At 52.9% G+C, this 18,189-nt stretch overlaps 1 protein-coding gene across 5 annotated transcripts; it reads right to left on the bottom strand.

Moving 5' to 3' along the window:
* Window positions 1–1,887: 1,887 nt before the first annotated feature.
* On the bottom strand, window positions 1,888–12,062 carry FOSB (FosB proto-oncogene, AP-1 transcription factor subunit). Of its 5 annotated transcripts, none has more exons than XM_072979645.2 (5): window positions 11,200–12,062; window positions 7,591–7,998; window positions 6,346–6,453; window positions 5,269–5,571; window positions 1,888–4,648 (listed from the first exon to the last, which is right to left on the bottom strand). In XM_072979645.2, the coding sequence occupies exons 1-5, from the start codon at window positions 11,332–11,334 to the stop codon at window positions 4,625–4,627; spliced, it is 978 nt and encodes a 325-aa protein (XP_072835746.2). In that variant the 5' UTR covers window positions 11,335–12,062; the 3' UTR covers window positions 1,888–4,624. The 5 variants fall into 5 exon arrangements, with proteins under 5 accessions (XP_072835746.2, XP_072835747.2, XP_072835745.2 ...); XM_072979646.2 differs by having other exon boundaries at window positions 1,888–5,168; window positions 5,401–5,571; XM_072979644.2 differs by having other exon boundaries at window positions 1,888–5,168; window positions 11,200–12,061.
* Window positions 12,063–18,189: the final 6,127 nt, after the last annotated feature.

The following is an 18,189-nucleotide window of genomic DNA, read 5'->3' as shown; positions in this document are numbered from 1 at the left end:
ATTCCCCACTGCTGTGCCTCCTGGGAGAAGGGCCAGCCTGGGTGGCCTGGGGCAACCTGCACAGTCCCAGGGCTCCCCCGAGAAGAAGGAGATGGGAGACCACTTCTGTCTGTTCCGCTCCTAGGAAGGGTTGACCTAAGTGAAACTTGATGGTACATATTATTGATTGGAGTAATGAATAACAACACTTAATTCACTGCTGGATAGCTCAGAGGCTTAGGTCTCTGTCTGCGGAGCTCAAGGTTGGGGGTTCAATTCCTCTTTTGTGCCTTCTTGGCAGGAGCTGGACTTGATGACCCATAGGGTCCCTTCGAGGTCTGCAGTTCTAAGATGATTATCATTAAATGAAGCCATCCCTGTGATGCTCCCCAACACCAGCAGCGAGAAGCCAGTGGTTGCACTTACCTTTCAGAGCCAGAGTTAAACCCACTTTTAAGCCAGAGAAAGGGCACAGAGCTGTAATCAGGACCAACTTTGGAACCCGGGGCAAACATACTCTTTTGTCCCTAAAGCACCTGGAAGAGGAACAGGCCTGAGACCTTATTTAAAAAGGGGGTGGTGGAAGGACGAGACTGGAAGGCTTCCTGCAAGAGGAAGAAAACGTTTTTGCTTTCGGAAGAAGAAAACTGAGCAGGACTGGGAGGCGTTGCTGTTGACTTCCTTGGCATTCAATTAGGAGACTCCTGTCTAGGTTCTGCTGGCCCAGAGCTAAGCCCCACAGGTGCTGCACCCCCAGCACCTTGGAGGAACCTGTCCTTGGGAACAGCTGCAGAAGGGGCCTGGGGGGGACGGATGTTTGCCCAGGTGTGGCTGGCTCCTGCAGGCCAAGGTGAAAAGCAGGAACCTCTGATCAAACATTAACATCTCAGCACACCGTATCTTTTACAAAGACAACATTTGACGCCGATTATGAACAAGCAGCATTTAAGGGTTGACCTTTGGAAGGAGATGGCTGGGCTTCTTCACAAGGAGAAGGTGAAGCATCTGAGAGACCTCTCCTGAATCTACAAACAACGTCATTAGTTGAGGGGAGGTGTTGTTTCAGTATGTTAAGGGTACTACTAAAGTAGATGCACCCCAAATCCCAGAATCAGTCTGTCACAGCTCCCCCGTTCCAATGTTTAGGGTCCGGGAAAGCAACGTGCGGTCCTAGGATCTCCTACAGCTCCCATAGCTGTTCTTGTCTCACACCCCCAGCGCTCTCCAGTTCCCTCTTCCCCCCCCCACTGAAGGATGACCTTCTGCTCTTGCAAGCTTCCAGGCACCGCCTTTCACTCTTCAAATTGACCACCGCCCCATCCTGCACCATGCAACACCCTGCAAAATGTGTCTTTTCTCACCACCACCGCAGAAGAGGAAGTTGGGGCTTTGTCTGAGGTGTCCTTGAAGCTCCTGGAGGGGCCTCGGGGCAAACAAAGGTCTTCTAAACCCCCTAAAAGCGTCCACTCCTTGTGTAGATCTACGGTGTTTCAGGAGAAGGCTTCATATCCTAAAATCTGTTGCTTTCCTTTTGAGATGAATTTGGTACCCAAGAGGAAATCCTGGACTGTTAGACCTCCTCCCCCCCACCACCACTTTCAACTTCTCCCAGTATTACTGCCTTTTCCAGGGAGCCTTCCCACAATGTGTCGTCGTCGTCGTCATCATCATCATCATCATCATCATGCCCAGCCCATTTTTTCCTGATGCCACTAGAGGGCAGTCCAACATCAACACTGGCACCCAGCATTCAGTGGCTTGATGGACACAGATGACCTGGAACCCACCATCACCAGCCATTTCCCCCCCCCCACCATCCACCAGCATAGCCCCCCCCCCACCCTCAGCATTATGGGTTCATGCAAGAGGTGATCAGGTGGTCTCGATGTGGAGAAAGCAAGGCAGCTCTATGGGCTCCAGATCTTTTTTATTGCACCTTAATGGCTTTCTTTTTTTTACATGGGTTTGAAAAAATAGATCTTATATTCATCATTTAAAAAGTGCATTTTTCAAAGCTGTCTTTATTTGCTATTTCGCTAACCAGTCAATGGCAGAACAAGGGGGCCAGGCCAGGCATCCAAGGTCTTGCCTCCCTTTCTTCTGCCGGCCCCACATGGCTTAATAAAACACATTACACACACACAAATTAAAAAAAAAATACAGCACAAGGGGGTAAATAATATTAATAATAATAATAATTAAAAAAAAATAAAAATATCCCCCCAAAACCCCAGCAAGTGTATAATAAACGTTTTTAAGCCAGTAAAAATAAAAGTTCATAGGTTAAAAAAAAAATATTAAAAACAACGACATCAAAAGCTTGGTCACAAGGAAAAGTCTCTTGGAAACATTGTGTAAAGCAGCATGGTGTGCTCTAGAGATTGGAAAAAATTACATGGCAACTTTTCCCCAGTCCGTGAAAACACTAGCGTGCCAGGTTAATCCTAAGAGGCAGCGTGGTGTGAGAAGCAGGAGGGTGTTATTGCACAGGACTGCACAAGCGATGCACAAGTGGGATCCAGAGCACAGTTAGGAAGATACCCTTGCGAGAAAACCGGCTGATCTCTGGAGAAGACAACTCAGAAGTGGCCAACAGACCTTCCGTGGGCGGAAGCCCCACGTTTAGCTGGGCCAGCCTTAGAAGCAGACATGAGCCCGGGTGGCAACCCTGGAACACTTTTCACAGAGCCAAGCTTCGCTTCTCAGGGTTGCAGGAAAGGGGCACTGAAGTAGCATCTTGGGCACAGTGCACGGAAGGGAAAAGCTACAAGAAACAGTGAAGGGCTAGCTCCTGAACCCAAGGCAGAGAAAGAGCAGGGTAGGGGCCAAGTGAACTCAAGGGATATAGGACTGGACTGGAGAAAGGCACAAGGCAGCTAAACACCAGAAGAGTCTCACCATAAATATCAGCAGCCTATGAGAGCAGGGGCGGGGGGGGGAGAGAGAGAAATCTCCACATTGGGGTCATTCCCAGAGCATGTCTACGCTCCCTAATTTTGTCACTTTGATCCCACATTTAATGGTCATGGCTCCATCCTGCAGAATCCCAAGACAGGCAGTTTGGTGAAATCCTGACAGTTCCCTGCTAGAGCGCTCAAGTGCTATAGTACAGGAAAGTGCGCCAAAACTCTTGAACAGAAAACAATTGCAAGTGCTTCATTGGTAACCCCAGGATTCCAGAGGATGAACCCCCAAAATGGGATTAAACCACTATACATTTGGCCATGTAGATTAGAGCCTAGAAAGACAGCTTTTTGGACTACAACTCCCCCAGCCAGTATGGCCCTAGGGATCGGCTGTCCAAAACAAAACAAACAAACCCCCCCCCCCTTGAAAGATGCTAAGCTCTGGGACAGATACCAGCTCTCAGGCTAGGTTAACAAAACAGCTGCAGTGCGTGGGACTTAAGACCAACCCAAAAAGGCATCGGGATCAGAGATCGGGAATTGGCTTCAGACCACAAAGACAATAAACCAGAGCAAAAAGAGAGCAAGTACAGTCCACCTAAAGTTCGGCTGACAAAAGGCAAAAATATTGAGAGTCTCACAATATCAAGAGAAGCATCTGTACAGGCAAGAGGTCCATTCACAGTATTATCACCAAACTTCCCCCACAACTGTGCTCTTCTCCCCCCCACACACACACCAGGCAAAACCAAGCAAGGGGGGCACAATCCTGCCAGTGGAAAAGGCTTTGTTCTGGGGGACACACAAAGGAGGTGGCTGGTAGGCTCAGCCCAATTTCATAACCAAAAAGCCACCAGCCTTCCAAAATTATTCCGAGTTTTCAATACCTTGCTGGTGGTGGTTGTCACTATTATGAACATGTTACACACTGACCTGAAATGGCAGAGTGGTCCCTAAAAATATAATTATGATAATCCCTCACTTTGGAAACTTGTGAACAAGAAGAGTATTTTTATTTTCAGCAAGCCAATTAAGTTAAATTTCTCCCTCTCTCGGTCTTGTCCAGGTTCCAATTCTGGGAGCACATTTAAGCATCTCCCATGGAACTCCTTAGGACTTTCTCTGAGTAAACATGCACAGGATCAGGCCATAGGCACAAATCCCACTAAGGTCAAGGGACTTTTTAAAAAGTGCTCACTCTTTGAGAGTGGCTGCAGGGTGGCAGAAACATTCGGTTAAGGCATCGGCCCTGATCCCCAGTGATGGCCACAAGCAGCCACTTAGCCCCCCCCCCCCCGGGCACTTTGGCCTTCCTTGTAGCCCGGCGTGGAAAGTGCTTGTAAAAATCCAGCTCCTTCTGAGGAGACCTCATATCCAGGTGATGCTAAAATGACTGACCAACTACAGGAAAAGCATTAAAGTGCCTGTTTTAAACCATGCAAGCTGGCACAGAATTCACAAAGGAAGCCAGTGAGGCGTAAGCTAGGGCAGAACTGGGGGGGTGGGTTGGGGGTGAGAAGGGAGGGCACAGGGAGTACCCCAACTTGTCCTCATTTCCCCAGCTGGCAGGTCAGCCCCTTTGCTCAGCTTCTTACAACCATGACGGCAAGCAATAGAGAAACATCCACAGTCCAGCTCAACCAGGAGTCCCCGTTCGGTAAAAGGCGAAGTTCCCCCGTTTCCACCAAGCAAGCTAGGCTCAGAACTCTTCAAGGCATCAGCAGATCCAACCGTGGAGTTCAGAAGCGCAATCCTGGTTCCTCCTGATGTAAAAATTGCAAAGCCCAAAAAATGTGGAAATGTTAAAACGGACAACGGTCGGCAAAGACTCTCCACCAACGTGCGTGTGCGTGCGCGTGTGTGTGCCGCACCCCCAAAAGTTTAACAGCAAGCGCAACGTGCTGTTGCGTGGCTAAAGGCAGCAGCTGCAGTGTGGATAGCGGCGTTGCAGACACAGGTCAGGTCCAATCCACCCCTCCCTGGAGTTTTTTTATATAGATTTGATGCTCCTGGACGGTTGGGCCGGGAGTTGGGGGGCGGGGGGGCTGTTATGTGCGGGCGTACATTGCCATCGCTCTCGTTCTCACCCCCTTCGCTCACATGGAAGTTTTGCGCGTGCGGGTTTACATAGATCAGGCGGAAAGGTTTGAGTTTGGGTTGTGGTTTGGTGTGGGTTTTTTTGGTTTTAGTTTCACAGAGCAAGGAGCGAGGGAGAATTTAAAGAGTCCGAGGAATGGTCGCTGCTGCTGTTCCGCTGGTGGCTGGCTCCACAGGTGGATCCCTCTGGGTAGGTGAACACAAACGAAGACGTATAGGAAGGGTTAACTGGGTACGGGTCGGTCAGCTGTTCACCATGTGTAAAGTAAGAACTAGAAAACGCTACCTCCGCCGCCGCCGTGGGGCCCATCGTCTGGACTCCGCCGCCGAGGCTCTGCTGCTGGAAGTGGAGAGGCACCGAGGAGTACGCTGTGGGCCCAAAGGGGTCGTCTTTGACCGGCAGGGCTAAAGCGCTCACCTCGGTCGAGGTGCCCGGCTGGCCGCTCAGCTCGGGGCCCACGTCTTCGTAAGGGATCTTGCAGCTGGGCTTGTGAGCCACAAGGACAAATTCCAAGCGCTCCCGTTCCTTCTGCAGTTCGGCGATCTCCGACTCCAGTTCGGCTTTCTCTTCCTCCAGCTGGTCCGTCTCCTGCGGAAGACACGGAGGGGTCAATGGGGTGGAGTGGGGCTCCCAGCTAGCAAGAGAACCGTGTGGGAAGATAACCTGAACCGGAGAGAGCATGAGAGAAGCAGCGAGGAGCAAACTGCTTCTCTTTCCTGGACCCATGGATCGGATCCAAAGGGAGCCTTAAAGGCTGGGAAAGGCAAGGCAAGGTTTTGCTGGCAGAGGGTGAAAATCAACTTCAGAGAAGATGTCGTGTGCGTGTGTGCGTGCGTGCGCATTTCAGTGGCAGGTGGGCACAAAGGCAGAGATGGGGATTTAAATTAAAACTTGTTATTATCACTAGCTAAACGCCTGAGGATGGACTTCTCAGTCTTTCAGAAAGAGAGACAGGAGGACCCTGCAAAAAGCCATCAAGAGAAGGCATCAAGGGGAGCCATCAAGGGTTGGTGGCCCTTGAGGGAAGCCCAGAGGGCCAGATGTGGCCACCTCAAAGGTAATGGGGAAGGTGGCAAAGAGACCTTCTCAAGTCAGCTTGAGGAGGCTGGGAAGCCTGCCAGAGTGATAAGGAACGAAATACAGGAGGGCTTCCAGCGTACTCTAAAAGAGAAAGCCCACAAACAAGCCACACAAAGTGGGCCTCCATGATTTGACCGGCAGGGAAGGAAAAGGAACTGGATGGTACATGAAACCAGGACGCCCACCGCTGAACATAAAGCTGGCGAGGTTCCATAAGGACACAGTGACTGCCTACAGGCTGAAGAAGCTAACAAGACATAGTTTACACAACAGCCTACTCACTGCCTGAAGTCGGTCTGTCAGTTCCCGGCGGCGATTTCGGCATTTGGCTGCTGCTAGTTTGTTCCTCTCCCGACGGACGCGCCGTTTTTCCTCTTCTTCTGGGGTCAGCTGTAAAGGCAAGAGAGGAATGGTTAGCCGATGGAGGAGGACAGCTAGATGGCTTCCCTTCTTCTTGGACCCAGCAGCCTGCCCCAGGAGGACTCTGCCACTGCCCACCCGCCACGAACGCTCAACCCAACACGTGGTCTAGGAGAGAGATAACTCCCTTTCCTAGCTTCAGGGCTAGAAGAAAAAGTGAAGGAAGTGCGTAAAGGGCCACCAGAGAAAGAAGACTCCTCCAATCTAAAACAGGATATCACCTCTCATACTAAACACCTTCATGCCGTTATCCCTAGTCGGGCAGATCAGAAGCACAGCTAGGGCAGGACATCTGGGGCTTTTGGCCCAGGCTGCCAAAATTCAGAGGGTGCAAACCCAGCTATCAGCATTTACTGCTGGGAGGACGCTGGCCAACCCATCCTCACTACCTCTGACTTCAGAAGGGAACATAAAACAGGCAGCCTACGTGCTGAACTGATAAGGCTACCTTTCAGACCCAGGCCTTTCTCCTCACTCCTCCAGCCTCTCCCTGCATGCACTCATTCCCTGTGCAAGACAGGGAAATCTCAGAGCCCAACATTGCTCATTCTGCCTACAGGGCATAGCTACAGGCTGGATTTTTTTTAACAACTTCCCTTGGGACTCAAGATGGCCTGAAGATGAATCAAGACCCACCTCTTCCCAGATGTGGCATGAAGCCAGGAGGAGACACAAAAGACCCCATCATTCAGCCAAAGAAACAGGCAGCTCAGCTGAATGGCCAAATATTGGAGCCTCCAATGGCTGCCCTAGGATAGATAATTGTCAAATCCAGTTTCCTGCGAGTCCAAGATGCAGAACTGGTAATTTTCTAATTGGAACCGCCTGTATTTTCCCATACCCAAGGTTGACTTTCCCCAAACTATCATGCAGAAGAATGATGGAGGGAAGGGAGGGAAGAGTTGATGGTGGATAAAATGAAGGAAGGCATGGAGAGAGAAAGAGAGTTAAACAAGCCATAAAATCATGCTTGGTCTCCCTGCACAATTCACTTGGTTTGACGATATTCCCACCCAACCTTTCCCTGAAGTTCCAACATGCTGTGGAGCGGGGGAAGGGCGGCGAGCAGGGTTGGGTGGAAGGTGCAAAAAGATCAGAACTAGTAACCTCATTGCCGATTCCCCAGAGGAAGTTCCACAGGAGAAGCAAGGCCCTACAATCGTCCCTGCTCACCGTTTCTTCCCGCGTCCTTCGGGGCCGAGCCCTGGTGGAGCGTGGCGGGGCCATGGGGGCCGTGGAGGGACCCGCAGCGTAGGCACCCATTCCCGGGGTGGAGTAGCTGGTCCCGGGCAAGTCGTAGGGGTCTACTACGGTGGGGGGTGGAGGCGGTTGCTGCTGCTGTTGCTGCTGCTGCTGCTGCGGTTGCGGTGGCATTTGCTGGCCCGGAGGCTGCTGAGACTGAGCCATGGAGGAGATCAAAGTTGGCTGCACCAACCACTGGAGGTCCTGGCTAGTGGATATGGCAGTCACCGTTGGCACAAAGGATCCAGGCATTTCCCCAAGGCCACTGCACTCCTGGAGAGGCGCAAAAGATAAAAGAGAGAGACCATCATCTCAGGGGTGGCGCTTTACGGTGACCCAAGACACCAGACAGAATTCCAAGCATCGCCTGGCCTCTTCCTCATGGGTGCCTGGCATGCACGACGCTTCCTCTCTCAATAAGGACTAGGGGTCAGTAGCGTCTTGAGCGACACACAGCCTTCCCAACAGATACTTCATACCACCACCACCACCACCGATGCAGCCTAAAGGATATCGAACATCACAACGCACCCCACCAGCTCTAGGAAGGCTAGTCTATGGCGCAGCTGGGTGACACGGGGCCCTTCACAGGCATCTAGGCTGCAATCCCAATGGACCTCATAGTCCATGGGGAGGCATGCTTGGACGTTTTACTCCAGCCCCATTGCGAAGCCCCCATGTTCCCCCAGCCCTGCGCTTTCTCAGCCTTCTTGGTGCCTCAGTCACGTCGTCTCTGTCGTTTGTTTTATTAAAGTTGATTCTTTGTGCTCTTTCACTGGAGACACTTAGGTTGGGCCCCAGACAATCATCATCCCAAGCATATCCAGCCCTAGGGGCAACATTTAGAAACACACACCACTCCCCTGTTTTTGCATCTATAGCCCATCACAGCTTGTGCCCGGATGACCCATTTATCCCTTGCATTCCAAATCTGTGGCTTTGTGCTAACATGCTTGGAGAACTTTCTGGAGTGTCCTTTTTTTGAAAAACCAACCAAGGTATGCAACCAGGGAGAGCTGTGAGGCAGGCATTAAATGCCCATCCAGCCTCCCACCTAGGCTACCCCATGGAAGCTGCCGAGAGGAGCAGAGGGTGCAGGGAAACTAACGACTTTTAATTCTTGTTGATGAACTTCCCTAAGCTTCAGAAAGCTGGGCTGGGTGTGATTATTTTAATCTACTCTTTATTTGCTCTCAGAGCAAAGAATAGGATACTGTTGGATTCCTCAAACATATTACACGTACACGGGGGTTTCTCTCCTCACCCTGAAATATTATCCGAGGCTCAGCTGAAGAAAAAAGTGGCAGCCGCCCATACAGCGACTGCCGTGGGCATTGGGGGGGGGGCAATCCACAATGGGGTTCTAGACAGTGCTTCCCTTCTCCTCCACCTCTACTAGGATGAAGGCGGACCCTTGACCCTTTTAGCTTTCTCAAAGCTAACATATAAGGAGAAGGCAGGATTCAAATGGGGATCTTTTTCCTTATATTTCCAGCCACAGCACCAGCGTGAGAAATATCTCAGGGACAAGACATTGCAACAGCCGATCGTATGGCCATTAATACCCTGCCCCTCCCCTCCCCCACCCTGGCTGTTGTTTGAAGGTGGAGACAGGGGGAAGTTAAGAAATGCAGGTGAACTGCAAAACATACCCCTTCCTCTCCAGCCCCCCCCCCAAAAAAAGAATGAAGGCTTCTGTCAATGGGACCTTGCACAGCATTTCTAGAAGGGGACAGCTTCGCCAAGAAAGAGTCCAGGAGGATCCAAAAGCTTGCATGTTTATTATTTCTGTGCTCCATGTCTTCCGGCCGGGAACACTTTTGTCCCCCCTCCCCTGGTTGCAACAGGCATTAAATCAAAGGCACCAGGGTTAGACTCGAGAAACTTACCACAGAACCCTGGAATCGGAACACATGCCGTACTTTTGCTGGTAGGACACGCGTTTCGACTCCAGGCTTTCTGGGCATCACCCGCGGGGGGGGATGGGAGGGGAGGGGGGGCCCTGACATTTCCTCCCTGTAACTCCTGGAGCCCCCAGAGGCTGCAAGAGGACTAGAGAGGGTACGTCGTCCCCCCCCCATCCCCTCTCAGCTGCTATCCCCACCGCTCTCCAAGGTGAAAGAGAGGGATTTGATGCTGGACAGCTCGGGGGGGGGGTTAGGTCTCTGGTTGCAGAGCCAGAGGTTGGGAGTTCGATCCCCCGCTGGTGCCTCCTTGACCAGGGCTGGCCTTCATGACCCCCAGAGGGTCCCACCCAGCTCTGCCGTTCTAAAGTTATTATTCGGGGTTCTCTGCTCCGCCTTTGCCAAGGAGAAAGAGAGGTACAATATTCGGTGCTTCCTATGGGCTGGAGGGCTTCCCATGGCTGCATCCTCGCCCCCATCAGTTTTATGATGCTGGAGGGAGGCAGAGACGTCTGCTTGCACCCCATAAATAGGGGAGGCCTGGATAACGTTGCGCGCTCTTCCCCCCCCCCCCCGTCCGCCTCCTGCAAAATCCTTATTTTTAGCCCTTCCTTTCTCGGGCGGCCGCTTTCCACGATCGAGGGCGAGAGCCCAGCGGCTGGGAGGGCGGGGCCTCCGCTCCCGGCGGGCTCGCCCAATCAGCGCGGCGCCCCGGCCTGCCCCTGCCCCTCCCCTTAGCAACGGGGGCGGACCAGCGTTCCAAAATAGCCCGCGCGCCTCGGGGAGGGAGGAGGGGGAGGGAAAAACGACGCGCCGTACGTGCCTCACGTCAGCACGGAGGGTTCCAGGACGTCACGCGTTACGCACAACCCCGCCCCCCTTTCTCCACCCCCCCGTCGCTCTCCCACTTGCGCCGCTCGCCCCCCGCCTCTCGCCGTTTCGGGCGCGCATGCGCGTTCCTCGGGAAGCCGAGCGCGAGGAAGGAGAGTGAAGGAATGCGGACCGCCGCGGGGACTTGCGCCTGCAGCTCCTCCGGGCGAACTTCCGCCTGAAGGGTGGACCTTGAATTCCTTTTTCTTTTTTGTCTTTTTTTAAGTTTTGTTTTCAATAAATCTTCCTGAGGCCGAATCTTAAGAGATAAATCCATGCACCCGGACCAAGATGAGGACCGCAAAAGGAACGGGGGGGGGCGGCCGAGAGAGGGAGAGATCAAGTCTCCCAAGCATGGGCTGGGGGGGGGGGGGAAGAAAAAGAAAGCGAGAGGGGGTGGCTTGTTGGTTGGTTGCGGGAGGGGGGGCGAGGGTGAGAAAACACCGCGCCCTGCTCCGGAGACAGGCAGCCTCTCCCGGCACCCTCCGATCCCCCCGCGGACCCTCCAGCAGCTCTTCCTAGGAAGGCGGGGACGGGCCGGAGGGGCCAGGATCGGGTCCCGCGACCGCTGCCCCAACCGAGCGGCGGAGGCCGAGGGCGCCCCGCCCGGGCCGGTCCCCGTGCAAAAGAGGCGCGCGCGCGAAGCCCGAGTCCGTCCGCCCGCCCGCCTCTGGCTTCTCCCGGTTCCCGCGGCTCTTACCTGCGAGGAGGAGGCGGCGGCGCCGGCCGTGGGGCTCCCGAAGGAATCCACCGAGGAGAGGTACTGCGACTCGGCCGAAGGGGACGAGCTGCACCGGGAGGTGGAGTCGTAGTCTCCGGGAAAGCCCTGATACATCTCCCTCGGAGAGGCAGGGGGGAAGCCGCGGCCGCGCGGGGGGCGCCTGGAAGCCAAGGTGAGCGGGGAGCCGGGCTCGCCTTCCGGGTCGGTCCCGCTCGTCTGCCCTCCGTCCCTCCCTCCCCCTCCGGCTGCCGGTGCCTGGGGGGAGACGGCGCCCCGAGTGCCCTGCCCGAGGCCCCGCGCGCTCGCTCCGCTCAGAGGGGCATGCTGCCGAACAACCAAAGAGGGGGGGGGGGGGCGGCAGGCCGAGTTTCCGACGGTCAAGCCAGCCCCAATCCCCCCCCGGCCCCCAAAAGAGAGTCTCGCAAAGTGTCCCGAAAATCCAGCAATCCGGAGCAGCGGCGGCGCCGGTCGGTCGGTCCTCGCTGGGCTCCGAAGCAACCCGGAGACGACGACGACGGCTGAGGCTGCCCGCGAGAGACAGAGAGAGTCGGGGGTCCGGCGCCTCTTCTTCGGCTCTTTCTCGCTTCTCGCTGCCTTTTTCCTCTGGTTCTCCGCCGGCGGCTGATCTTCCTCCCGGCGCCGCAATTTTATGAATGAAGCACGCTTGGCCGAGGGGCCGATTTATAGAAGCGGGACCGCCCCCCTCCTGACGCACCAGGAAGAGCCCCGGCCGGCTCCCCGAAACCCGGCGCCCGCACCTCCTCGGAACCCCCAAATCAGCCGGAGCCTTCCTCGGTCCCCGGCGGCTCGGCTGCCCGAAAGGGGTCTCCGGGCGGCCCCCTTAAAGCGCTCTTTTTCAATGGGAAAGGCCGGGGATCCCTTGCTCCGCCCCCTGGAGTTCCTGTGACGCAATTAGCCATATATGGGCTTGTCTTTGCTGTGTTTGTTTGGTATCCTAGCAATGACGTCAGAGGGAATCCCTTTCTCACAGCCCGGCGGCGGCGGCGGCGGCGGCGGCGGCTCTTGCTCCTGCGGCGGCGCTGAACCGCCTCCCGTGGCCGCGGCGGCTTTGGTGGGGTATTAATAGAAACTTTTACTACCGATCTAGAAATGGCTTGAAAGCTCCGACGCGGGGCGGCGGCCCCGATCCGTCCCCTTCTTCGGCGGCGGCGGGAAAGCAGGTTTTGAGCCCCGACCCGCGCGCCTGTCTCCGGCAGCGCCTGCTCGGACGTGGAGAAAGTGGCTTTTCTAGGCTGGCTACACGCCGGCCAGTCTGGGGATTTTGGAACTTGTAGTCCAAAAAGATAACTTCCCCAAGCTCTGCTCAGGATCCAGTTGGATGTTTTCCGGCTGCCGCTTCTTACACCGATTGGCAGTCGGCGCCGCCGGCCCGTGGAGATGACAAGGGGACCCTTCACATCTGCCAGAAAGGAAACCGTGTGGGACAGTGGTCAGTGTGTCTGACTAGGATCCGGCTGACCACCGGTTCAAGTCCCCACTGGGGCGTGAAGCTGGCTGGATGACCCTGAGCCACTGACTTGTCTTCTCCCAACACGACCCACCTCAAAGAGTCGATGTGAAATTACAATGGGGAGGAAGAGAGCCATGCCCGCCCCTTTGAGCTCATTTCAAGAAATGCACGGTATAAATATAAAAAAAGAATAATCATCGACCTGCGGAACTCACAGCCACAAGAAAGGTTGAGGTACTTACAACATTTACTATACCTGTAATAAAGTACAGGTTGCGAACATGCTGGCATGTATTCCTCCATATTGAGGGCAAGTAAAAAAATACAAATATTTTGAAGTGGGCTGAATCTTCCTAGGGACCCTCCCTTTCCCAGCCTCATTCCCCCACGCATTCCCATCATTAGGGAACAAGGTAATTGCTATACAGTCATCCTGAAATCTACACTAGCATATTTTGACAGTAAGAGATAACCTTTGGAGTAAGCTAACAGAAAGATGTCGCTTCTTCAAGATGTTGATAGCCCATACAAAAGGTACATATTACAGTATTACTAATAAAAGGCTCATTTTGGCCTTGCTCCAGAAAGCTATGAAAGGGGGTGACAGTTTGACCACCTGTGTGAGGAAAGATATGTTCTAGGATGTGGTGGCATTTCCTTCCCGCCCCCCGCCCCCCATATTTGTAGGAATGCAAAGTGCAATTTCTCTAGAGCTATGGTGGGGCAGCTTTTAGGGGAAACTCCTCTCCTCACCTTATCCATGCTGCTTATTTTCCCTCAGGATGTTTTTGGGTAGCTCAAAATCTTCTGGACTGTTATATCAACGGGGGATATGATATTAATAATAGTCAACTGCTTCTTCCATCTGTCCAGTCCAGCACAAAACCCATAAGCTAGGATGCTGTCAACAATATTGGCGCTTAACAGAAAGAGATACTTAGAACACAGGGAACTTTTTTCTGCATGTGCACCCATCTGTTCTCGCACTGAGAGGGCAAAGGCTGCAGGACATACAGATTGGGTTTCCACATTTTATCGAAAAAAATCACAACCCCCATGCCTATGTTGGAGATCACAGAGTTTTCTGCTCAGAAAATCCCAAACCAAACCCTGGTTTCTCTCGCTGCAGAAATTCAACCTCAGTGGGCATGCAAATGTGAGATGGACCCCTGCCCAAAGATTTGATCTCCAACTCGGTCTTTCTAGCTCAGAAATGTGGAAAGCATTCATTCCAGCCAGGAGAATACCCTGATGAAGTGCTGCTAATCAAGAGGAAGGCAGCTCTGCCAGAGGGACAGGCTCTCTGTTGACTATAGGAGAGTGAGGCGCGCTATCGCAGAGCCCCTCCCTGGCTTGTGGGAAGCAGCCCGCAGGTGTTTTCAGGTAGGGTTAATCCACCCCTCCCACGTTAATGGCTTTTATAATTCTCCACCCAGCAAATGGCAGATAGAGAGGCCAAAAGGGGAAACTTATGTAACCTACAGGTGCATGGCAAACGGGCGCCTGTGTTTCAGTGCCAGACAGGCTGCCTCTTTTTCGCTGTAACCCTTGGACGGGGCTATCTGTCTCATTATTAACCTACAGTATATGGAGTAAAAGAAAGGTCATGAGAGAGTCCCCTTGTTTTCAATGTTTAGTGGTTTTGTCCATCTTATAACACTGTGGCTATTTCTACAAAATATTCAGTGTATACGCATATATGCTATCTCTAAAATGCATTATTCTGGCCATAGGGTACACCTTTCCTTAATGAGGATCACAGCTACAGTATTCAATGTTATGTCCTCACTTGCTATGACAAATTCATCACTCAGCAGCCAGCCCTCGGGTGACCCATTCCTTTGCCGGCTTGGTAGAACCTGCTGGGCTGTTGTTTGTTTGTTTGTTTGGCTCCACCAGCATAGCCTTTGGCAAAGCCATCTTCTGATACCGGAATGATTGTCTGTGGGAGGCTCCAGCAGACAGAGGGTTATCAAATGGGGTCCTATTAAATGAAAGCTGTATCTGACTATGCATGGGGAGGGGGGTCATCCTGAAGCCAAGGGCTCCTCAAAGATTGACCCAACATTTTTGCCAGGAGGGGGGGGATCTCTCTTCACTTGGAGGTTTTCAGAGAAAGCTTGGACATCCATCTGCCAGGGAGGCTCAGCCAGTGAATTTTCTGCATTAACAGAAGGTAAGACTGGGCGGCTCTGGGGATGCCTTCTAGCCCTGCAGTCCCATGAATGCATTTGATGTACACATGCCTGTAAATGCTGCATTTGAACATAACATTCCACAAGGACGACCAGTGAGGGGCTGCGTGAAGCTGCTGTTGTCTCATCCAGACAGGCATCTTTTTAAATGGGTGGGAAACAGGACATTCTTGAGTCCTTTGACAAGGCAGTGCCAGCAGGACTAGGACAATGAGATGGAAAATCATGAAGACCTCCGGAAAGCCAACTCCCCGGTCTCCAGTACAATGCCTTCTCCGCTGGCTCTGTGTGTGTGTGCATTTCTGCCTTTGGAGTGGGTGTTACTCAAGGCCTAATTGATCTGCAGAAGCATTGGCCTTCTTCCTAGTTGCAAATGAGAAAACTCACAAATTTCGCACACACACCCAAGGCTGTTTGTGTGCAATTTTATGAGTGAGTCTCAGGTAGCATTCAGAAATCCCAGAGGAGTCAGAGGAGAGTGTCCCTGGTCTTGGCTCACTTCAGGGGCTTGAGGGATGAGTGGAGGGAGCGCACAGTGAGTTCTCCAGGAAGTGCCATCTCTCTGCTCCTTTGTTGCTGCTAATTGCCTGTGTCATTAGGCGTGGATTTCTCTTAGCAGCTGATTAATTTTTAGTCACAGACATCTAGGAGGAGAAACCTTGGCAGACAGGTGTGTGTGTGTGCACACACGTATTAGTGTAGCTGCTTAGGTGCATTGGCCGTAACCTGGTGCCAGAGGCTGAAAAGTTGCTTTTCCAGGCTCTGGCACCAGGTCTCAGCTATCACAGAAAGAAAAAAAGGAGACGAAAAACTTCGGCACACACATCCTTTGTGGTAAGCCCCATTAAACTCTGTGGGAGGCCTTGGAGCAGGATGGGCTCAGCCGCTGAGCAGGCTTCCTGAGCCGATTCAGGTTGCTTTCTTTCACCTCTATGCAACTCGTAACTAGTTCTCCCTTGCGATGAACTGAGAGCATGGCACAGCTTCACAAAGGCAACTGCTCCACCCTGAGCATGCACAGAGTGCACTTTTCACACTGTCATTTTTACAAACCAGGCAGAGGGGTCATATGGTGCCCGTTTTCTGCTGGGACACCAGGGGTGTGAGAGGAGTTTCTTCCCAGTGGCCTGAAAACCTCCAGTCTGGTTGGCTGTTTGCATTCCTCACAGATGGCTCATCACCACAGCAGGCACAAAGTAAAAGGATTTCTGGCAGCCGCCACCAACGGATCTTCTGCACGACAGTGACCAGTGGGTGAGACATGAATAATGACAAGGTGGGGCCCGGACTGGCCATTTTGCCCGCGGACCAAATTTAGGCCCCGACGGCTTTTCCCACCAGCAATCAGACAGGACCCTGCCAGGCTAGCCAGGCTATTCTAAGTAGCTGGTTTCCCCAGGACCACGACACCACCCCCTCCCTGTCTGCCCTGCTGCCACCGCCGCCGCCCCCTCATTCTTGTCTGAGAGGGGATCCCCACCCCACCCTAAGCTAAGGGACATGGACCAGACCAAATGCTTGCCCCCTCTGTCTAGGAAATCCTTCTGCTGCCACACAAGACCCACAGAGGAAGGCTCATTTTCCTGCAGAAAACAGAGACTTTGCATGCCTAGGTGTCCAGTTTGATCCCCCAAATTCCAGGGGATTAGCATATATAGAGATGTACACCAAAGTTAGAAATGCCTAAGGCTTGTCGTTCATTATAATATTGGAGGAGAAGAGGAAACCTGTGGCCCTACAGGTCTGGCTGGACTACAACTGACCACTGGCCACAGTCCATCCGCAAGGGGGCTTGTTTCCCCACCCCAGAACAGGCTGCAGTGCCACAGGGCAAGCCACTTCCATTGGCAACCAAATGGCAATTCTAGTCAGGAGATCTTTAAAATCTGGTCTTAGGGAGGGTGCGCTATGCTCCACTATCAAGAAATAGAGTGATTTGGGGAAGTTACTTTCTTGGGCTATACTCTTGGAATCCCCCCCACCTGTATGGCCAGGGGAATTCTAGGACTCATGGCCCGGAGAAAAGTGTTTCCATGCTTCATGCACAGTGTTTAAATGAGGAGGGCAACGCGCCAGCATTTCTACCCTCCTTGCATATCAGCTCTTCTCGTGGCTGTGCAGTTCCATAGGCGAGAATGTGATGATATCACAAGAAGAATCCAAAAGTCTCAGTTGGCCACTGCTGTCTTGGGTGCTTCGCTTGGGAAGGGGTGCTCACTTCAGAAAGAGCAGGAGCTGCAAATTCTGCACAGGTCTCAGCCGGGTCTCTTCACCGGTGGTGCTATTAGAGCTTTCTTTGAAAGCAGCTGGATCCCTCCCTGCCTCTCAAAGAGGTCTGTGCAACTCCCTAGATCTGAAAGGCCATCCCCTCCTTGCTAGATCCATTAAGCCAGGAGAGGAAAGCTGGATCTGATCAAACACTTCCTTGGGCTTCAATAGCAGAGAATCATTCAGTGAAAATGGTTCAGATTTTTTTTGGGGGGGGGGGGTGAGGCACTACAGCCACATTGACTGGAGACAACAATGTAGTCAGGCTCGGTTAGAGTTGTCCTTAGCTGGATCCTTAGTCCTTGACGGTGGAAGGTTGATTTCGATGAAGAGCCAACCCTTAGTGGTTTGAAGGAGGGAGGGGTCAAAAGAGGTCTCTGGGCCAGACCTCTGCATTCAGAATCCCTTGTCTTGGCCACGGAAGTGGAGGAGGACCTCTAAAGGGTAGAGAAGGCAGCAGAAGAAGGGCAAAGGACTGTCTTGGATCTTTTTCTTGGCTGAGATCAACGCGACAGGGTGGTTCTATCAAGTCAAAATGCAGCAAAGCATCCAGCACACTTTATCAACGGAAGCAGCATAATCAAGATGTCTGGTGTCATGCACAGCAGCAGCTGCTTTTTGGCATTTAGTGCTCTGTGGCCCCACACAAAAACACACGTCTATAGGGAATGCACCCAAATAGGTGCTAGCAGTTCTAGATTGTGTGCATTTATGGTCTCCCAACATTCTTCTCATGAGGTTCTTCCAACCAGGCCTTAGTACACCCCCCAAAATGTGGGGTCAAGTCTGAACATACTGCCCTCCAACCCCCACCCCTCCCCACTCTGTGGTCTCTTCTTATTATTGTTCTTTTTAAAACAAGACCTTTTGCTTACTCATAAATAGCTGCCTTTTCAGCAGGCCGGGTTACTCAACCCCCACCCCCCTGCTTTCCCTCCCTCCCACCCACTGGCAATTGGCACACGATGCAGAGGGGGCATTATCACAGCACTAACCTATTTCTGTGGATGCTGACTCACTCTGGCCATGAAGCAC

The sequence above is a fragment of the Pogona vitticeps genome, chromosome 9 (genome assembly GCF_051106095.1).
Source record: "Pogona vitticeps strain Pit_001003342236 chromosome 9, PviZW2.1, whole genome shotgun sequence".
Taxonomy (NCBI): domain Eukaryota; kingdom Metazoa; phylum Chordata; class Lepidosauria; order Squamata; family Agamidae; genus Pogona; species Pogona vitticeps.
The sequence above is the reverse complement of the archived record's forward strand: the minus strand, read 5'-3'. Positions and strand labels throughout refer to the sequence as shown.